The sequence below is a fragment of the Rana temporaria genome, chromosome 1 (genome assembly GCF_905171775.1).
Source record: "Rana temporaria chromosome 1, aRanTem1.1, whole genome shotgun sequence".
Taxonomy (NCBI): domain Eukaryota; kingdom Metazoa; phylum Chordata; class Amphibia; order Anura; family Ranidae; genus Rana; species Rana temporaria.
The window spans coordinates 134677125-134699979 of record NC_053489.1 but is presented as its reverse complement, the minus strand read 5'-3'; the positions used below and the strand labels follow the sequence as shown (position 1 = coordinate 134699979).

The window sequence follows — 22855 nt, the reverse complement described above, 5'->3', positions numbered from 1 at the left end:
GTGAATCGGTGTATCTAGGTCATTTGCATATTCTACGCCCAAAACGACGGAAGCGCCACCTAGCGACCAGCGTAAATATGCACCCTAAGATACGACGGTGTAAGAGACTTACGCCAGTCGGATCTTAGGCTAATGTCGGCGTATCTTGCTTTCTGAATACAGAAAGAAGATACGCCGGCACAGCTTTGAATTTACGCGGTGTATCTATAGATACGTTGGCATAAATCCTTGCTGAATCCGGCCCTGAATTTATTTATATATATATATATATATATATATATATATATATATATATATATATATATATATATATATATATATATAATAAATATAAATTTGTGAAGGTAAAAAAACTCTGTGTGCATCTCCCCCCTCAGCACCCCCTATCACTTACCTAAACCTAATCTCGATCCAACAATGTGCACGACAGCTGAGGCTCTCCTGGGTCTCTCCCTCCTGATTGGCTGAGATGCAGCAACAGGAGCCATTGGCTCCCGCTACTGTCAATTAAAGCCAGTGAGGCGGGATGCAGAGAGTTGGCTCGGGAGAGAGCACACACGAGTGGCTCTACAGCAAGCGACTTGCTATGGGGTCACTCCGGAAGGGGGAGGAGCCGGGAAGTGCCAGCGGGGGACCTGAGAAGAGGAGGATGTGGAGTAGGAAAGTATAAATTGTCCGTTATTCATTTATTTTTTTTATATACATTTTTTCTTTACAATCACTTTATAATCAATCTGAATTTTATTGAATTTTTAGTAGTACCCAAATATACATACATTAATACTATGATCGTAGCGACTAAACATACAAGTACGTGATACATATTATCGTAACTGAAACATCAAATAAACATACACACAGAAGGAAAAAAGAAAGGAAGAGAAAGAAAAAAAAAAAAAAAGGGGGAGGAAAAAAGGGTAGAATAGAAAAAAAAAAAAAAGGGGGAATACATCTGGTACCCCCGCTTAATTTTTTGGTAGAGATAGTGTCCCGAAACGAATTCTTGACTGGACTGAGTTCCAGAAAAACGTAGAAAATAGTCGGTGAATTTTACGGAAGAACACTGCCGGAAGGTGGATTGGGATTGTTTGAAACAGGTATAGAAGACGAGGGAGTGTGTCCATCTTAAGGGTATTAATTCTACCAAACCACGAGAGACGTTTGAGTGTATACGATGTCAGAGTCGTTTGAATTTTATTGAGCATCGGGAGAAAGTTTAGAGAGTATAGTTGTGCTGGTGACACGGAGATATTAATCCCTAAGTATCGAATCGACTCCGTACACGTCTTGAATCGAAAGTTCTTCGATATTCGCTTCATTTTTGCTTGCGGGACAGATATATTGATAAGTTCGGATTTGTTGCAATTAACTTTAAAATTACTAACTTCGCTAAATCTCAGGAATTCTGAAAGTATAGATGGGATAAAGGTATGTGGATTTGTTACAAATAATAATAAATCATCTTCAAATAGGGCCAGTTTTTCATGTAGGGGACCTACCTGAATGCCCGTTATGTTTTCATTTTGTCGCAGTGCATTTGCAAGGTGTTCCATTATTATAACATACAATAATGGAGAAAGAGGACATCCCTGACGTGTTCCATTAGAGATATGAAAAGCTGGGGACAACGATCCATTCACCCTAAGTCTAGCCGAGGGCGATTTGATAGAGAGACATAATCCTTGCCATCATACAGGGACCCAAGCCAACCTGTTGAAGGGAGGCTCGTAAAAACTTCCAACTGACCCGGTGAAACGCCTTTTCGGCATCGACTGTTAACAGACATAGAGGAATCTCTTGAGCGCGAGCATAGTCCGTCAGCAGGAGGGCTTTAAGCGTATTGTCTCTTGCCTCTCGACCACTGACAAAACCAACCTGATCTAAATTAGTTGAGGCAATAGTGGTTGTAGACTGCCTGTTGACATTTTTGAGAATATTTTTACATCTACCCCGATTAAAGATATAGGTCTGAAATTTGCGCACAGCGACAGATCTTTATCTGGTTTCGGGATGAGTGAGATATGTGCTTCCAGCGTTTGTTTCGGGAAAGTAGATTTGTTCGCTATATAATTAAATACCCTGGTTAGAAAGGGGGTAATAATTGAAGAAAAATGTTTATAGAATTTTGGCGAAAAGCCATCGGGGCCTGGACTTTTACCTCCCGGGGTATTAACAATAGCTTTGGTAACCTCTTCTTCAGTGATTACGTTTTCCAATTCTTCTACTATATTTTCCGCCAAAGTAGGTAACGGAGTATCTACTATATAGGATGTTACTTTATCCTCTTCATTATCAAGTGGGCTTGAAAGTTGGTTTGGGGGTATATTGTATAAAGACTGGTAGAAGTCACTAAATGTTTTCCTAATTAAAGAAGGTGAAGATATTATTTCACCATTTGAACCCTGAAGCTTTGAGATAAAGGTAGGAGTCTGGTGTGGATTTAAAGAACTAGCCAACGACTTTCCACACTTATCGCTAAATTTATATTGTAAAACGCCACCTTAATTGAATATGTGCGGGCAGAAGACTCATATAGTTTACGTAGACAAGTCCGTGCTGAAGCAACCTCTAGTAGAGTTTCTGTCGTATTTAATCTCTTATGTTCTGTTTCTAAGGTTCTAAGCTTTTGAAACGCCTTTGTAATCTCTGCTGACCGCTTCTTTTTCATTCGGGCACCTAGTTGAATAAAACTGCTTTCATAGCTTCCCATTGGGTGGGAAGTGTCGTGGAATCTAGGGCATGGTCTGACAAGAAATTTGAGATAGTTTCCACTATATGATTAGAGCACTCTGTATTCTCTAGTAATGCATCATTTAAGCGCCATGTCCATTCTCTAAGTGGGACCGAGGGGATAATAAGTTCCAAAAAAAGGGGTGCATGATCTGACCAAACCATTGTACCAATATCACATATTGGTGACCAATCCAAGCAGTTGTGGTCCACAAAAAAATAGTCAATTCGACTATATCTTGATTTAGGATGTAGTATCCTCCAAACATCTATCAAATGATAATCATAGAGAGTACGCTTCAATGTCTTCAACCTAGATACTGAAACCGCCTTTCTTAATGAGGAGGTATCAATTTGCGGGTCCATTGGAAGATTAAAATCTCCCCCCAGAATAAGTCTCCCCTCCATGAAGCCAGACAATATTTCCAAATATCTCATTGCTATTTGGCTTTGGTTGGTATTCGGCAGGTATATGTTTGCCACTGTAAATTTAATTCCCCACAGGAAAAACTTAACAAAAACGTACCTTCCCTGAGTGTCTACCATATCGTCAATTAATTCAATAGGCAAGGTCTTATGGAACACGATAGAGACTCCTTTAGTCTTCTGTTCTGGATTAGTGCTATGGAACCACCGATTAAAATGTCCACTAGGGCAGGTGGGGAGAAAATCAGTCTGGAAATGGGTTTCTTGAAGAAAAAGCAGATTAACTTTGTGCATTTGATATATAATTTGCCCTCTCTTAGAAGCTGTGTTTAGACCTTTAACATTGTAAGAGCATATCTTTAGCACTGGTTGAGACACCATTGTAGTAGCCATGGTGGAGAGAAAGGGAGAAAGAGGGTAAAAGAAAAAAAAAAGGGAGGGGGGCGTCTCTAAGAGACCCTAATGTACCAACTTATGCAGTACACTGTGTGATATTTCACACAGTAGGCACAAACTGTGCCTAGCCTATATAGGGGGTGAACAACAATACTAAACACACAAACAAAAAAAAAACAAAAAAAAATATATGTATAATAGCAAAAAACAATCACTTTAAAGCCAAACACCAGCTATAACTTTTTTTTTATATGGTGTTTTTTTTTTATAGTGGAAAAGGGTTAACATCTGTTTTAGGAACAGTAACTACATTTCAGATTTCAAACAAACGCCTTTATCAGGCAGTAATGTTAATGAAGACACTCCTTAAATAGTAAATAGTATACATGATCCAATAGCAAGTGAACCCTCCCTAATTGAACCTTGCAACTCCAGTCTAAAAATAACAACACCAGTTACTTAATACATAAAATAATCACCACAGTGGAAAATGAAGATATTTACTGTTGTATATGCACACACAGGGTACTTACCAAAAGGAAGATGGTAAGATAAGTAGTACACTAAGAGAAAAAGCTTTTATTCAGTCGTCACGGCTTGGAGTGCTGCTGTCCAATATCCAAAATCAGCATCCCCAAATATTATATATATTGCTGTGGTGCTTGGCTGATGTCAGGTAAATTATAGGGAAATCAAATTGTATTTGAAACCCATGATGAAGGAACCAAGGGGAAATTAGACACCTTTATCAAATTAGGTGCTTTTAGCATGCTGCATGCTTCATCTTCCTCCCATGATTTATGTGACAAACAATAACTTACTTACGGTAAATGTATAGCATGACAAAACGGCTCTCCTTCATGCAGGCAATAAATTGGTAATGCAGAAACTGACACCATCATTTACCTGAATATTAAATGGAAGTTATGCATCTTCTCCTCTCTGCTCTGGACCCACCATGTCCGTCATCTTGTTCCTACTATACTGATTACAAGAAGGATGTGTTTTAGCAATATAATATGTGGCAGGTCACTTATTTGTATTTATTGTTTGTCTTACTTTATAGCTTACATGATCCATTAAGTACATCTTGTGTTCTGTGTATTTCAGGTGACTAATAGGTCTGTGGAAGCCTTTGCAGAACACTGCCCGGAGTTGCAGTATGTTGGTTTTATGGGCTGCTCTGTCACCTCACATGGGGTTATCCACCTTACCAGTGTAAGTAAGCTAGTTTACAAACCAGGTGTATATTGTCTTGTTTTTATTAGCCAAACAAGTAAATGTTTTTGTCTTTTTTTTTTTTTTTTTAAGCTTAAAAATCTCTCCAGCCTTGACTTAAGAAACATCACTGAACTGGACAATCAAACGGTGGTGGAGATAGTGAAAAAGTGCCAGAATCTCACATCACTCAATCTTTGCCTGAATAGAAATATCGACGACAGGTAACCTTTGTATTCCAGCTTGTTTTTGTTTGTTTTTATTTTGCCATAATGATAAGCTATGATTCGTATGCCTTCCACACTGGTTCTTTTATGGCAAGTTTAGAAAAGCTTGATATATTAGATTTTGTTTTGTATAATTTTGGTTATACATATTTAAAGTTATGTTTACATAGGTAAATTGAAAAAAGACACAAGTCCATCTAGTTCAACCATAAAAAAAAAATATCGTACAATCCCATATACCCAGTTCTATACCCACAGTTGATCCAAAGGAAGGCAAAAAATCCCAGCAGAGCATGATCCAATTTGCTACAGCAAGGGAACAAATTCCTTCCTGATCCCCCGAGAGACAATCGGATTTTCCCTGGATCAACTATGTTTAACCTATAATTCTGTAGTGCTAGCTACTTCAACTATTTGTCTATTGCATTTCTAGTTCACAAGTCATTTACCCATGACACAGTTTATTTCTGGTACTATAGTATGACCTAGAAAACTAAAAATGTATGATTTTCTGGCTTTGTTTTGTTCATGAACAATACGCTAAGGGAGTTTTAACAGGAAACCAAACGGGAAACTGCATATATTAGGAATAGTTTATGTAACTTAGGGCCTGCCCTCTTGTTTTGTTTGAAAACCTATCCCTAAGCATAAAATGAGTAATCAGGCTTGCACTGACTGTAAGCAACAGCTGCATTCCTTTACATGTTCCAAATTTCATCTGAAATTTGACAAGTCTCACTTTGTGCTCTTTCATTGAATAAATGTATCATCTAAAGGCAGCTGTAACTCAAAATCATACATTTAATATATCAAAAAAGCACACTGTACACAATATTATATTTATCCTTAGCATGGCATTCCAGTACTGTAAAGTTCCTACAGGGTTCGCCTTTTTGTATTGTTTATATGCTACTTTTTGCTGTCCAAAGTTTATAACCGCATTTGCGGCATGATGATGAAATCATATGGTTCTGACTAGTGATGAGCTGAGGACTGGGTCAAGCCTATTCTGGCCCAAACATGCTCAAATCTATCATATAAAAGGGGGCCACTGATCTGATCATGTGCAGCCTGGGATTTCTCCTCCAGCAGCCACATGTACCAAAGGGGCAGTAATGTTGGCTACATCATTGTCTTAATTTGGCATTATCTGGACTATATTTTGCCAATTAACACCACATGGCCACATTAGGTGAATGTCCTCAAAATCCATGCCCTTTTGTTATGTACGGCTCTGGGGTGGGCAATTTCCCAGTAGAAGCTGACTGGGCTAATGGCTTGCTATCCTATATGACAGCTTTTTTTGGGGGGTTCTGGCCGGATTAGTTTTGGCCCAAACTCTAGCTAATCACTAGCCCTGACAGGTCATTAAGCTGAAGCACATACATGCTTATCCGTTTATGTAACATTCTTCCCTGAGTTATAACAGCATACTGTATATACTTATAATTTACCTGATAAGTAATTCTAAGCAAATTTTACTATTTGCTCCATTTATACAGAACTAATGCATGTATGGTTTTAAATGGTAAACTTATGATAACTGCTTAATAGAGATTTATTTTAGATTTTGTTTCGGTGTTCTCCATCCACTGCTTCCATAAAACTGACACAATTTTCTGACACGTTTTCTAGATTGTCTTGTATTTTACAGTATGTTTACTAGGCCGTATCTCAGCAGGGATTGACACCATTTTAAATTAAACATGTCAACTGGAGCAATGCATCTGTAGTTCTGCTGCCATTGCATGAGTCTGTGCAGTGTGTTTTTGCCTGAGATATCCCAAGGGTGTTTTATTTTCTTAAACATAGCAGCTGTTTCTATGCTGTTTAAGCATTCACTTTCCTTTTATGTCTTTGTCTCTCTGGTGAATTTATCTTATTGTATTACATTTCGTTTTCCATTTATTTGCCCAATATCTGCGTTGTGTCATTCTTTGTCAGTGAGCTGTATGCCCACTATATAAACACATTTAGAAATATAAATACAAAACTTTTCCCTGAGCAGTTCTGCAACATTTTGCCTTGAAGGCACATCCTAGGGTGTTGCTCTGTGGTTTTAGCAACATGAAGGACATGCTTTCCCATTTTGACAGTATGATAATTGCTCAGCTCTGCTGTTACGTACATTTGTACAATATTTAAAGAAAAACTGTGTTAAGCATATGTGTGTAATGTGTATGTCTGTATATGTACAGTATATATGTACTTTTTAGACAGCAACTGGTTTGATCCCCTTTTGGTCATTGTATCTCTATAGGAAGACCCTCTGTCTGTAGTGTAGAAGGCTTCAAATGATAATTTGCAGTCCCATTCCTAGATAACCAAAGGTTTGATAATAAAATATTGGTATTTAAAGAAATGTATTTTACATGTAAAATATGAAATCATTTATGAAAAACCCTCTCTATGAAAAACCCTTTCTGTTGCCCAGAAAATTTACCTAGAAGTAACCTGGACAGTCTGCTTTTCTGGTTTATTTGCAAATTAAATTACAAAGCTGTCACATAAGATGGTAATGTAAGCTTTCTACATCACTTCCCAGAAAATCTGCTGGTCAGCCTTTCATTACCTTTCCTAAATGTCCAAATGTGCTGCTGCAATTGTCATGTGTCTGGCAAGTTTCATCATACAGTAAGTCGTGGACTTCTCTGAATAGCCCCAGGGCTAACAACTCAGGATCTACTATTTTCAGAATGGTGCCAGTGTCAGCAATGTGTTTTCTCCCATAATGTAGATGGAACTGCTGTATTTTAGCGGTACCAGGTGCAAGAGAGCAAACTCCATATACTCCTGGTGGACTTGTGCTGGTTGGCTCAAGGATAACATCTACATGGTGAGGTAGGAAGTTCTTCAGGTTCTGTGAACTAGCCACTCAAAACACAGCTGTTATATTTGCTTTGATTTATTAACTTTATAAACTTCAGGGAGTCTCCATGCTGATTTGAGTTCTACAGGATATGTGGGCAGTATGGGGCAAATCCTTGTATCTTTTGTAAGCCAAACCTCTACATATTGGAATGGGCGTTGTTGCACAATTTGAGCCCTTTGATGACTTCTGGATTGCCTGGACAGAGGACCCAGGAAACATGGATTATGTATGGAAAATTTTATATATACGTCTGTGTGTGTGTATATATATATATATATATATATATATATATATATATATATATATATATATATATATATATATATATATATATATTATATTTTTTTTTTTTTTCTGGCTTAGTAGATCAAGCCAGTCCTTTGACTGGGATTGGCTTACCATCTTAAACACACTTGTGTATCTCAATAGGGCATTTGTTCTTTTGGTAAAGTCTACAGTATCGGATTAACATTGAAAGCCTACTCTGCCTTCAACCATCTGTGGTAGGCCAGGGTCAGCCTGTAGGCATACATTTTTAAATCACTTCTCATTACGAGTCATGTCTCTGAACTAGGTATGGTGGGAATATGGTTAGGTGCATAGCATAAGAGTATCATTGACATACCTTTTCAATGTCAGAGTCATTAGGCTTTATATAACAAAAGGCCTCAACCACTACCCCATAAGGCAGCAGGTAGATTCACTTACTTTGAGGCATTCCATTAAAGAGTTTCTAAACCCACAACAGTAAATTCAGTAAAGCATGCTTGTTATACTCACTGTGGAACCTACGGAGTTAATGCTCTGCATTGCGTACAAAGGCTGCTTGGTCTTGTATGCACAGATTCTCCCATCCAAGACTACTAGAGCAGATATAGTGAATGCAGGGTCCTGGGTTTAGTAACACTTTAAGCAGTTTTGGATCTGAAACTCCTGGAGGTACACAATGTTGATAGTCGCCTTGTTAAAAGATTTAAAGGCTTTCTGTGGTGGTTGTGCTTTTAACGACTCCTTTCCATAATGTAAGTTCATGACTTGGCTTACTAATCAATACAGCACACTTCTTGTTTAAGATTGTGTAGAAGGAAAACTATGAGTCATTGAAAGTTTAAGCAGAACTTAAAAAAAAATGGTGCCTAGGTGAGTTTTTCTTTGCATAAGAGACATCTTTTCTGCAGTAAAACTTGCTTGCCTGCAGACTTTTAAAATTCTTTATATTGTACACTAATCTGTGCATGTTTAACTCAGTGTATGCACATGCCCAGTTTTACTATCCTAGGTTGATCTTGTAGGATGAAGATGCAGAAACCGGAAGAAGTCTCAGGCACAGATGTTGGCATTGCATAACTTCTGAGCTTTACTGCAGGAGAGATGTAAAGTGATTGTAGTATGGGGTGTGATGCTAAGTGATTTCGCTACAACAGTTTAGTCAGTGCTATTTTAGCCCTATTCCTCCATTTGTTTGAAATCAGGAATGAAACAGGAATAATTAGCTTGTATAGACAGTGTTTTTATCTTTCGTGATCACACACAATTAACAATATATAATAATGTGACATAAAATGTGTCCATGTGTGAAAAGGACACTCATAAGAATTAAAATGTAACATGTAGGACGTATTTGCTGTTCTGATCCCTGCATGCCAATGTAGTCTTTTTAGTTTCAATAGTTTTTTATTGATTTTAGCTGTTTGAACAGAAATGACACATACAAGATAATACATGACATAAGGACATAAAAAGTAGCTCATCCACACAATACACTACACATACCATGATGGCATCTCGCATCTTAAATGAGTAGAAATTATTTCCTGTAATCGACCATGTCCTGAGGGACCAGTTCTTATGTAGAACCGTAGCAATAGTATGTTCATATACTGCAAATAAACTAAAAATAAGAAAAACAGAGTAAAACTGGGGAAGGAGAAACAATAAAATACAATAAATGCAGTTAGTCATCATTTGCAACGAACAATAACCCTTTATATCCACCATGTACAAGGTAGTATTAAACTCAAGGAGAGCTAGATTGAGCCTTAGCTTTATACCATTCATTCCAAGGTTCCCAGATTTTATTAGTCTCAGTATATTTACCCAAGCCCGAGGAAAATAATTGTTCATATGAGCCATGAGTATTAATTATTTGAATACCTTCAGAAAGATTAGACTGTGGTGAGGTCTTCCAATGTCTGACCAAGGCCAGTCTAGCAGCTGAAAGAATGTGGGACAACAGTGTCCTCAGTTGGTATGGAACCAGGTCCATACCTAAGGACAGTAGCGCCAACCCCGGGGACAGGATCAGACTAATCTTAAGGACCTGTGCTATAAGGTCTTGAATCATTTGCCAGTATTGCGTTATAGCAGGACAAGACCACAACATACCGATTTTCCCACAGTCCCTCCAGCACCTAGAGGATGCCCCTTGTACAAACCTGGACAATCTATATGGGGTAAGATACCATCTTAATAAGATCTTTTGGAACAATTCCCAAAGATTAACACATTTGGTAGAGGAGTATGTTGCCTTTAAAGCCACTTGCCACTGATCTTCTGAGTAAACCTCATTAAAGTCTTTCTCCCAGGCCTGCATATTAGGAGATTTGGTAAATGCTAATTTATCTTGAAGGTAGGAATAAAACATCGATATGCCTTTGGTATTTATGCATGTTGCTAAGTAGTACTGGATTATATGCCATTGAAGGGAAATACAGAGGTCGGTTCGCTGCCTCAATAGGTGTGATATTTGCCCATATCTATAGTGTTCAGTCGGGGGGAAATTTAGTCTTTTTACATGAAAGTCTTTCTGTGTGCTTCATGACCTTGTTCAGGGCAAAAAAAAGAGATGGTTTCACAGTGTGTGATAAAGCTTGCCTGGAGCTAGCAGGAGCATTGTGTAGTATGTTGTAGTACAGCGATGGTATACAGCTTCAGGTAAATTTTCAAGTGGCTAGCAAGTAAATCTGTATATAGCTGCTATCTGTGCCAGTGTTTTATCGAAAACCTATGGCTTCATTCACAGTGCAGGGGACAACCATCTTTTTCTACCACAATAAATCGTCTGTGTGATTACATCCAAACACTGTCCGACAGCTGTGTTTGCTGTCAGCCTGGTATTGCTTTGTAAAAGCAGAGCAGCTGCAGCTGTCTGCATCTACCTATACATCCAGCTACAAGAATTAATTATTGCCTTATTTTGCACTTTCTGTCTTTATGTACTGTACACAGCAGATTTGGGAGTTCTTCTGTAGCCTAGTTATAGATCATATCGTGAAAACAAATTTTTACATGACCCGTCTTTGGATTCAAATTTTTTAGCACAGTTCTGCATTCCATTTAAAGGATAAGTTTAGTTTTAGAGCATGTAACGTGTTAAACGTTTATTTAAGTTGTAACATAACATGCTCCAAGCCTCCCCTTTCTGTAACAGTGTGTGGGGGGTCCTTTTTTTAAATTGGCACAACTGAGCAGGGCTCCACCTGCCCAGCCGTGCTATTTGTTAACTGCAATTTCTGAATGAGAAAAGTTCAAGTCCTGTCTGCCACCATGGTGGGCCTGTAGTTTGCAAAGAACTGCAAGGGTGCTGCTAAGCCCTGCAGCTTTCAAGCTAAAAGCCTGTACAGAGTTATGGCCAGAAAGCTGTAAAACTTTTCCCTAAACACTTCTCCTTCAGGAAAAAATAACACATTTTGTTTTCCCCTGCATAAAATATGTGCATTTATTCTTTCCCAAATCGGAACTTAGCCTTTAAATCCATTCTTCCCTAAATGTAGACCTAAAAGAATAGTCACCATCCCCTCTAGTGGAATTAAAGCTAATTACATCAAACTAGATGCCATTTATGCACAATTAGATGTAATTATAGAAGTAAATACTTGGTACCATTTGTTCTGTCTAGTTTATATTGCCACTGGCGTTTCATTTTTTTTTTTTTTACACTAAACTACACCCTATTAGAGTTAATGTAGTACTAAGGTCATTATCATTATGGATTAAGTAAGGGATGGTTATAACCCCTGTCATTTTTTTTTTATGTGTCCTATTGGAGAGATTTCCTTTCATTTTCCTATATTGTAAAAAGTGTTTGTGGAGGGCGCTTACTATAGTGGTATATACTATAGATGTATTAATTAATTATTACCAATACAATTACCAATATATAAAACAAATACATACAGGTGATAGTAATACATAAACTGGTGATGCAATATTAACAGTGATCACTAGAAAAATAATAAAATAAAGTCCCAATATCAGTGTGGAATCCAATGATGAATCCGTATATCTTGCTTAAGGTGATGTTGGTGATCCTCCACCCTACATTAAAAAAAATCTGTCTTCACCCAAAAGTGCTCAGATATAAGATGCGCTTACCACAAATATTTGACTTCTTTACTGAAAAAGAAAGTCAAATATAGCGTTGACAGGATTGTGCCTGTACACATGTTGGATTACTGGAAAGTTTTCTATTGCCTCACTCCCGGAGTCCAGGTAAGATGTATGAACAAACAGAGAAAAAGCCCAAAGCATAATACTGTTTATTTAAAATGAATATAGAAAATGCCAAGTGGCTCCTTACATTAAAATGTGCCTCCCAGCACTGGAGCTGCAGGCGTATAACAAATCGCTTTGTGGTGTCACTAGGCTCAGCCTTGTAGGCGGTGTGCATTCCACCGACCCTGCTAGTTCCTCAAGTGCCAGAGAAGGCGTGGGCAGACCCGTGACCAGTACCCCTGCCGACGTACGTTTCGTTGGATTACGTCTTCAGGGGGCGTACCTGGTCACAGAGGATCACAGTATTTGTAGTCTGACTCTATAACTCATTAATACTTATACAAACAAAATATTTAATACCACGCAGGGATATTTAGTTCTATTGCAACCACAGTACTGATCGGCTAACAATTTACATATGCATCTTATTAGAACATCAATGCATTAAGGGAGATGGATTTATGTATCGTGCCATTGACATAAAGTCCACTGCGTGCATTATACCTACACATGTACCAAAATTATAATGTTGGCAATTACTAATCAGATGGCTGCTCAATGATAACAATAGAGCTAGCCCTTCTGAGATAGGTTGCTAGTTAAAGCTGTCAATACCTAAGGTAGTATATCTTTGGACTCCTAAAATAGGAAGTGAGAGGAAATCCCTCCCAATGCGATGGAATACTTAGTTGTCACTAAAAATCTAGTATCCAGCACTCATAAATCATATATACAACCCCAGCAGCTGGAGTAATCCTATCCCCCCCTGGGCAGATAGACAATATGATCAAAAAGATACCGGCACTTCTATTCCATTACACCTCTTCCCAGGAAATTATGTCATTGGCCATGCATATGGCCAATGTAGCTAGTCTCTGTGTACCCATCTCCTGGGGTTCAACTTGCACAGCGACTGTATGTGTCAGGTTTTCTTGCTTACACAAAATGACAGATATGGAGGAACCAATCGCAACAGCACAGGATAACCTATCCAAATTCACAAACACATAGTCATGTTAGACCTATTTTTCAAACCATGGCAGAATACAGCAGGCTTATGGGAGACCCATTGATTGGCTGCTTAACCGGGAATACTCAGATTCACGATACTAGACTGCCCACCCACCACTACTGTTCTCCAAACATTAACAGCTTTCTTATAGAGGGGTGGGAGCTGGGATTAGAGAGGGGAGGCAGGGTACTCCGAAGCATGTTCTTCTCCTCTTCCCTCTCCCCCCTCTCTTCTTCCTTCCTCTCTTGCCCCCTTCCCTTATTACTTGACCTTCTTTTATTATTTTCCCCCTTGTTCCTGTTTCCTACCCCTTCCTTCCCTTCTTTCACTTTCCTCCCTACATCTTTTCCCTTACTTTTGCCTCCTAAGCCTTCTCCTTCGCCCTCTCTTGCTGGAATTCACCCTCTTTGCTAGTTGGATCCCCCGTTGTTGAGTTTGATGGTCAAAGTATTCACCCCTTCATTCTCATGCCTATTACACTGGACTACTGCCCCCTGTAATACATTCCTACCCCAAAAACTTTGTTTTTACAGACGTTTAGGCCCCACACCTAATTTAAATAAACCCCCCACACCTTAATGTTGATTTTTTTTTTATACTTATTGACAGCTTGTTTCCACCCATGCAGTAACAAACTTTGGCTCCAAATCTTAAATATCTTCTCTTACACAGTGCTGTCATCACTGTACCTTTTAAACCTTTGTAATAATCCTTATAAGACCTTCTGCACTTGAATGTCAGAAATAATGACTGCAGCAATCAGACACAATTTTGTGTGCTCAATTGAGCTATATCTTTTCAGGAGCAGCGATTAATTTAGGCGAGACATTCACAGCGATTACAAGGCTTAAGCTGCAACTCAGCTGAAGAAAATAGAAAACAAAGACGACAAGGAAAGAGAATGCTAACTGCTAACAAAGTTCTGTAGAGGAGCAAAACTCTCTGACTACATTTGCTATATTGACCTCCTGGAGACCACTTGTCATTTCAGACAATACATTTTTCAGCAATCAAACCTTCTGTTCGGGTAACTTTTTTTTTTCTCTTATAAAATTGTGGAGCTTCTAATGTTCTTAGGTTCTTTGATTTACAGTTGAAACAGGGTTTTTGCAGTAGTTAATTATTTCTTAAAGCTGATCTCCCTTTTACAGATAAGCCGCTGTAATTGCATATTAGAAAAGTATAAAACATAAAAATGGTATTTCGATTTTAATCCTGGAGATATCAGGTATTTAACCACTTTGTCAATTTTTGCACCTGTGGTAAAATGCTACATTTAGGCCTGAAGATTAGTTAAAACTCCAAAACATATATTTTCTAAAAGCAGGGACCCTGGAGAATAAATTAGTCGTAGTTGCAATTTTTTAATGTTATATGATATTAGGTTCACGGTACTGTGGCTGCAATGTGATCCAATTTTCAGAGTGATTATGTAGTGCAACTTGACTGCATTTTATGTTTGGTTTTTATATTCTGTGGGCCAAAATCATCATCCTGGAATCCCACCAAAGCTGCACTGATGTAAATGGGCACCCTTAAAATAATGTGATTTCCATTGTCATGCGCATTTGATATCGCTTTAATGTGATTCAGGCCTAAAATATACAAAACATATTTATAAAAGGGGGGGGGGAGTATGGGAGTAGGAGTTATGACTCATCCGGGGAAGTAGGAGTCTCCATCCCTATCAATTGCAAATAAAGGGGGAGGTTTGGGATTTTAAATTAGGCACATTAGTGGAAACACATCTGATAAAAAGCACAGGTTTATTGAGAACATGCATAACTCATATACAAGAACAAATAATTGGTTGAATTATCGTCATAACCAATAGCCCAGTATTGGGTAATAACGTGTGGATATGAATCATGTAGAAAGTTATTCAAACATTGTGGCCAGTTGGCTCCATATAAAGATATAAGTTAATATTAAAATTGAATGAATCACATCATATATAATAACATAATGCATCTAGGATAGCCTGTTGGCTCAACATGTTTCGTCAACTATATTTCCTCATCAGGAGAAAATGAATGTAATCTGTAACCATTAACTGGCAACAATCTTCAATTCCTTAAATTGCCCATAGTTGTCACTTGTAGGTGTGTCACTTAATCTCATGAAGGGGCTTAAATGCAGTGAGCTGATCTTGCGGAGGGGGAGAGCCTGCTGTGGGACACGCAAGTAAGGACTTGTATTGCCATGTAGCTCTTCAGGTTGCAACCCCCTCCAACGTGGCCCATTCTTAGGGTGACCACTTCTTATAGACTTGTTGCTATGGACTACTGCATCTTAAGGTATGGGTGGCATTACTCATCAAAGGCACCATCATCTTAAAAGTGATTGTAAAGGCTTGTTTTTTTTCTTTTTTTAAATAAACATATTATACTTGCCTCCTCTGTGCAGTTGGTTTTGCACAGAGCCTCCTCTTCTCGGGTTCCTCTTTAATACTCCTGGCCCCTTCCTCCTTTAAGTGCTCCTCAGCCATGAGCTTGCTACAGGGGACATCCAAGCCATATCACAGCTCCGTGTATCCATTCAGACACTGAGCCCCAACCTGGCCCATCCCCTCTCTCCCCTGATTGGCTGGCTGACTGATTGACAGCCGTGGGAGCCAATTGTGCTGCTAATCTGTCTTGTCCAATTAGGGGAAGTGCACTGGATGGCTGAGTGGATCGTGGACATTGCTGGAGAGAAGGGGCTTAGGTAGGTAATGCTGGAGAGGCAGCTATACACAGAAGTATTTTATATTAATGCATAGGATGCATTAAGATAAAAAAAAAAAAATCTTCTGCATTTGCAACTCCTTTAACCACTTTGGCCTCTTACTTCCCAGGCCAATTTTCAGCTTTCAGCTGACAATTGTGTTGGTCATGCAACGCTGTACCTAAATTAAATTTTTATAATTTTGTTCATACAAATAGAGCTTTCTTTTGGTCACATTTTGCAAATGGAAAATGAGGGCTGGTGAGCGTGGGAGCGTGGGAGTGGGGGGGGGGGCGAGTACCACTGGGAGGTGGGGTTGAATGGGAGCCAATGCATTGTTGGTCACAGGTAGGCTGCATTGTTGGTCACGGGTAGGCTGCATTGTTGGTCACGGGTAGGCTGCATTGTTGCTCACGGGTAGGCTGCATTGTTGGTCACGGGTAGGCTGCATTGTTGGTCACGGGTAGGCATCATTGTTGGTCACAGGTAGGCTGCATTGTTGGTCACAGGTAGGCTGCATTGTTGGTCACGGTTAGGCTGCATTGTTGGTCACGGTTAGGCTGCATTGTTGGTCACGGTTAGGCTGCATTGTTGGTCACGGTTAGGCTGCATTGTTGGTCACAGGTAGGCTGCATTGTTGGCTATTTACAGCACAAACTGATTTTGGCACCATACTTAAGTGGAATGTATTTTTCTTGCTAAAAAACATAGTTTCTCCACTTTAACATTTTAGGTCAAATAAACACTAAATATACATTAACACTTTTGTTAAGTAAAACCAGTATGTAACATTTTTTTTTCTAAAATATCTGTATATCATTACAGGTTAACTTTGCACTAACTTAATTTGTCTTCCGTTTCTAGCTCTGGCATGAAATTTCAGGATCTTTTTGACAGCCGAGTATGTTTTATAAAATAAATATTAAATATTAGCCCCTGGTTGCTGTAACTCCCTCAGGACAATGCATCACAGAAGCATTAATAACGGAGTGAGATGGAGGCCCTTGGCTGTGCCTAAGGCCTTGAAATCTCTGGGGATTATTATTTAGGAAATACTGAATCAGTGAAGTCATAAATAAATGCAGCAGAGGCAACCTTGTGACCTATTTGCAAAAAAAGTAAGATGCAAACCTAGAGTAAATGGTATAAACTATTTTCATTGTTTTTCTTTTGGTTTACAAGGCTGAATTGCCCTTATGACTTATATATTCTGTCAGATCTGTAGATCCAATTTGTGTGTGTTGTAAACTGTGTATGATCTTGTATTACTATAGGAATGCAGGTTGTATTTCCCTATTTTTTTATTTTTATTTTTTTGTAAGGGGAATTAATACACAGCCAACAATAAAATCAATACATGTTTCTTAACCATCCCAAGTTTTGGCTGGAATTTTACTGCAGCTAAATGGAACATCTGCCAAAAACAAGTTGAAAAGGAACTTTACCTTGATAACTATGCCCAACAAAAGTCAAGCAGAGGACAAAGTACTATTCACTAGTGTTGCCAGTGGTTTTCCCTATTGGTAGAGGCAGGACTTTACTTCCTCATGTCAGAGCCTGCAGCAAGAATAGCAGTGATCAGTGCCATATTAATATCACAAAATATTACTCCAAATCTGGTGAGACTGGCAATTGGAGGCAAATGCGCCTGAGTCATCACACTGCAAATATACAGTTTAAAGTCTACAGAAAAGCAATGCATAGGCTAGGGGTAGACCACTCTGGAGAGTTGGAGAAGTACAACATGGAAGAGATCAAAGATCACCATGGCCTAGTGCATTTTTTTATTTATTTTTTGTCAATAACCTGGTAAAGTGGCATTAAAAAGTTAATTCGTTTTGAAGGGTTCGGGGGCCAGTAGTAGGTAACACAGAGTTAAGTCAATTAGTAATGTAGATGGCTAGGGTCATGAGTAAGTAACACAGAGTTCAGAGATCATTAGTATGAAACTCAGAGTGCAGGGATCAGACATAAGTAATGCAGAGTTCACAGGTAAGTAGTATGTAACGCAGAGCTCATAGGTCAGCAGTAATATATAGTGCAGGGGTCAACAGTAAGAAATGCAGGAGTCAGTAGTAAGTAAAACATAATTCATTTGAATATAACACACAGTAAATAGTAACACAGAATGCAGAGCGGTCAGTAGTATGTAGTTGTAGGGTCAGAAGTAAGTAATGAAGAGTTAAAGGGTTGGTAGTATGGAACAAAGAGTTCAGAGGTCAGTAGTAATTAAGCCTCCCCATCCCCCTTACACACACACACCGCATTTTATCCCATACTTCCTTTGCTATGAGTCAACTGAGCACAGACTCATGACAGGCCTGAGACGTGCTTATATGAACACATTGCAGTGTTTTCTTGTCTTTTTTTTTTAGCCATACATTTGGCAATGCAATTTAATAATTTTTATATATGAGCCTAAAAATTATGTTGAAAATAACTAATTTCTGGAATATTTTGGCTGTCTCAGATATTGTAAATGATAGGAGCTTTGTAACATATACAGCTTCTAAATACAGTGATATCCCATACTTAAGTTCAGGTGGCTTTTTAGCAGATGATGTTTAATGTATGTGTACTGTACCTATTTTGAATCTCCTTTTTCATTTTGGATTTCTAGATAGTGTAATTTGTAGTACAAACAAGCCCTCACTGACATCTGTAGTTGAATGTAACTTGAAGAAATGTATCCTCAAAAGCTAAAGTCTGAGTCTGAATTCAGTGAGTTTCTAACAGCTTTCAAACTCCTGCTACATTACAAGACCAGCAGACTGCCAAGTTTCTGCTGCCGGAGAAAATAAGGACTCGGTCACACAGCCACATATAGCCATATACTGTGAAAAATGCACTCCGTAGTGAATTGTTTTCTTGCACACAGGGACAGATGTGCGTCCCTGGACATATAAAGTTTGTGTCCATGGGCCCCTATCTGTCACTGTAGGAAAGGCTTGGATGTGTACAGGTGGCTATATGTACAGTATCTCACAAAAGTGAGTACACCCCTCACATTTTTGTAAATATTTTATTATATCTTTTTATGTGACACCACTGAAGAAATTACACTTTGCACAGGAACAGCAAATTTACACTGTTATACAAGCTGTGCACTCACTACTTTGTAGCAAAGTGTAATTTCTTCAGTTTTGTCACATGAAAAAATATAATAAAATATTTAAAAAAATATGAGGGATGTACTCACATTTGTGAAATACTGTTAATGTATAAACACATTGCTCTTCTGGGCACAGAGATATGCACAGTTTTTATGTTGATGGGTCTCTGTAACCATGTGAGTGAGCCTTAAAGACAAAAGAGCTGTAGCTCGTTCTTCTGTGAACTTTTAAGATTTTTTTTCCCACAGTAATTGCAGCAAAAGGTCAGTAAGCTAAATACAGTTCACATATACTGTGTTTGTGTGTGTGTGTGTGTGTGTGTGTGTGTGTGTATATATATATATATATATATATATATATATATATATATATATATATATATATACAGTAATGCTTTTAAGTTTACACGCCCTGGCAGAATTTATGATTTCTTGGGCTTTTTTCAGACAATTTAAATAACACAAAAACACTTCTTTCACACATGGTTAATGTTTTTCTAAAGCCATTTATTATCAATCAACGGTGTTTACTTGTTTTAAATCATGAAAACAGAAACTACCCAAATGAACCTGATCAAAAGTTTACATACCCTGGTGATTTTTGCCTGATAACATGCACACAAGTTGACATAAATGGGGTTTGAATGGCTATTTAAGGTAACCATCTCCACCTGTGATCCGTTTGCTTGTAATTAGTGTGTGTGTATCAAAGGCCAATGCATTTCTGGACTCCTGACAGACCCTTGCAGCTTTCATCCAGTGCTTCACTGACATTTCTGGATTCTGAGTCATGGGGAAAGCAAAATAATTAATTGTCAAAGGATCTGCGGGAAAAGGTAGTTGAACTGTATAAAACAGGAAAATATATAAAAAAGATATCAGAAATTGAGAATGCCAATCAGCAGTGTTCAAACTCTAATCAAGAAGTGGTAAATGAGAGGTTCTGTTGAAACCAAACCATGGTCAGGTAGACCAACTGAAATTTCAGCCACAACTGCCAGGAAAATAGCTTGGGATGCAAGGAACACCCCACAAATAACTTCAGGTGAAATACAGTACTCTCTGAAAATGTGGTGTTGCTGTTTTAAGATGCGCAATAAGGAGGCACTTGAAGAAAGATGGGCTGCATCGTCAATTTTCCAGAAGAAAGCCATTAGTACGCAAATGCCACAAAGTTTCCCACTTACAATATGCCAAACAGTGAGACAAGCCTCAAACCTTCTGGCACAAAGTTATTTGGAGTAATGAGACCAAAATTTAGCTTTTTGGCCACAACCATAAATGCTACATTTAGAGAGGAGCCAACAAGGCCTATGATGAAAGGTATGGAAGTGGATCGCTGATGTTTTGGGGATATGTGAGCTACAAAGGCACAGGCAATTTGGTTAAAATTGTTGGCAAAATGAATGCAGTGCAGTATGTTATCAAAAAATACTGGAGGAACATTTGCATCCATCGGCCAGGACGTACTTGTTCATTCCAACATGACAATGATCCAAAAGACAAGGCCAAATCGACCTGTCTTTGGCTACAGCAGAATAAAAAGAAGGTTCTGGAGTGGCCACTTCAGTCTTCTGACATCAGTATCATTAAGCCTCTCTGGTGAGATCTCAAAAGGTGCAGTTCATGCAAGACAACCCAAGAATTTTCAAGACCTGGATTTTTGCCAAGAGAAATGGGCAGCTTTACCATCTGAGAAGATTAAAGAGCCTCATCCACAAGTACCATAAAAGCTGTCATAGATGTTATAGGGGCAATACACAGTATTACGTATTAAACTGGGGTATGTAAACTTTTGATTAGGGTCATTTGGGTAGTTTCTGTTGCCATTATGTTTTAAAAATGTAAAGAAAGAGAGTTCACAGATCCAAAATGTATGAGAGTGGCCACATCCCTGCTAAGCTTAAACAACGAAAGATACCCCCAAAGGATGGGACTTTTCAGGCCAAACTCAAAAGTACAAAAAGATTTATTGGACCGCACAAGATGGCGGTTGACACTTGTTTACAATGGACCTGATTGGTCGAGATAATTCTACATAAAAACATTTACAAAAATGGTATGCAGGTATAGAACACCAGGGATGAAAAAGTGCACCAAGTGTTTAAAGAAAAAGAGAGGAATGGGGTTAGTTGGAACACGACAGTGTATAATACAACACAAATTTAAAAAACACTCTCCAAGGGACGGTGGAGGATGCCCAACGTGTTTCTGGTCTTGTGGGTGAGCAGAAGACCATCATCAGGGGCCAGAGAGTTGTATGGTGTATGAGTTCTCAATCGTTTGGTATACGAAAAAAAAGGTCCCTTGCTGGGGTAATAGTGGTCAGTGGGCTCAGGGTGTGTCTCATCAAATGCAGCCCTTACCAGAACAAACAAAGATCCCAATACGGGGGGGGGGGTTTGCCTTATTTTTGCAAAAGCCCCTGAAAACCTATCAGGTTTGTCCGGATAGATCACCTGGATCGTAGATAAGTAGCTGTTGCTGCAGTGTAGTGTGTCCACAGCCCGATGGCGTTAGTCCAGAGTGTGTAGGGTGGCTCCGTCCCAGTCTGGCAGCTTCCAGCCAACGTGCAGCACTCCAAAACCAGTGTCTCTCTCCACTCCTACACCATCACACCTAATGCTGCTTCCTGTAGCTCTTCACTCCTGATTACAGGATACCCCCTCCACACAGGGTTAAGGGCCTTTTCCCAACCAAATATCACTTCAGTGCCTCCCGAAAATCTGAGTCCCAAATACCGCTCTACTAAAACAGAGAACCCCGAGTCAGTCCTCTCCTTAAAATGGCTATCCTGGTAATTCCTCACCCATCTCGGATGACCCCCCCTGAATACTCCCACACTTCCTTAAAGGGACCATAATCTAAATACTGGTGCCACATAGCACCCATCCAGGACACAGTCCTGTACATATCCTCCCCCCCTCTGCATCAACGCAGAGGTGTTGGAGGCACCATTTGACAACGTATAATGCACTCGGGAGAGGGCATCCGCATTTTGATGTTGTTTCCCGGGTCGGTGCTCTACCACATAATTAAACTCCTGGAGAGAAAGAAACCATCTTGTCACTCTGGCATTAGTCTGCTTGTTTTTGCTTCATCTAGGTCAAAGAGACATGGTCTGACACCAGGCGGAACCTCCTACCTAGCAGAAAGTACTGCAGCGAGTCCAGAGCCCATTTGAGACGAGACACTCCCGCTCCACCACAGTGTAGTTTTTCTCAGCTGTCAGCTTCCTACTTAGAATAGTTATGGGATGCTCTTTCCTATTGACCACTTGAGACATTGACCTAATCCTTCGCTTGCAGCATCTGTATGCACCCCAAACTCCTTGGTAAAATTGGGAGCTATGAGCACTGGATGCTGGCACAATGCCATCTTAAGCTCCTGAAAAGCTTTGAGGAGAAGATTTATGAGCTGGATTGTTGAAAAACTTAATTTAAAGACGCCACATCTCTATTGACTACATTAAATATAGATAGGTTTGTTGGGACTTTTAAAGCGCACATTCAACGAAATTACTGAAATAGAAAATTTATTTGGTAAAAATTCATGGTTTGAATACATAAAATATTCACAGATAGATCAGGGAAATATACCAACAGAAAGTGCACATCTGAATTGTCTCTACATGTTTTGCCTATTACGGCTTCTTCAGGAGA

The 22855-nt window shown here is 39.0% G+C and overlaps 1 protein-coding gene across 1 annotated transcript in view; it reads left to right on the top strand.

The window, feature by feature from the left end:
- Nucleotides 1-22855, top strand: part of FBXL17 (F-box and leucine rich repeat protein 17) — a 933678-nt gene that overhangs the window by 271385 nt on the left and 639438 nt on the right. Inside the window, exons 5-6 of the mRNA XM_040343157.1 lie at nt 4663-4770; nt 4864-4994. Coding sequence (XP_040199091.1) covers nt 4663-4770; nt 4864-4994 — 239 coding nt within the window. The remainder of the gene's footprint in view (nt 1-4662; nt 4771-4863; nt 4995-22855) is intronic.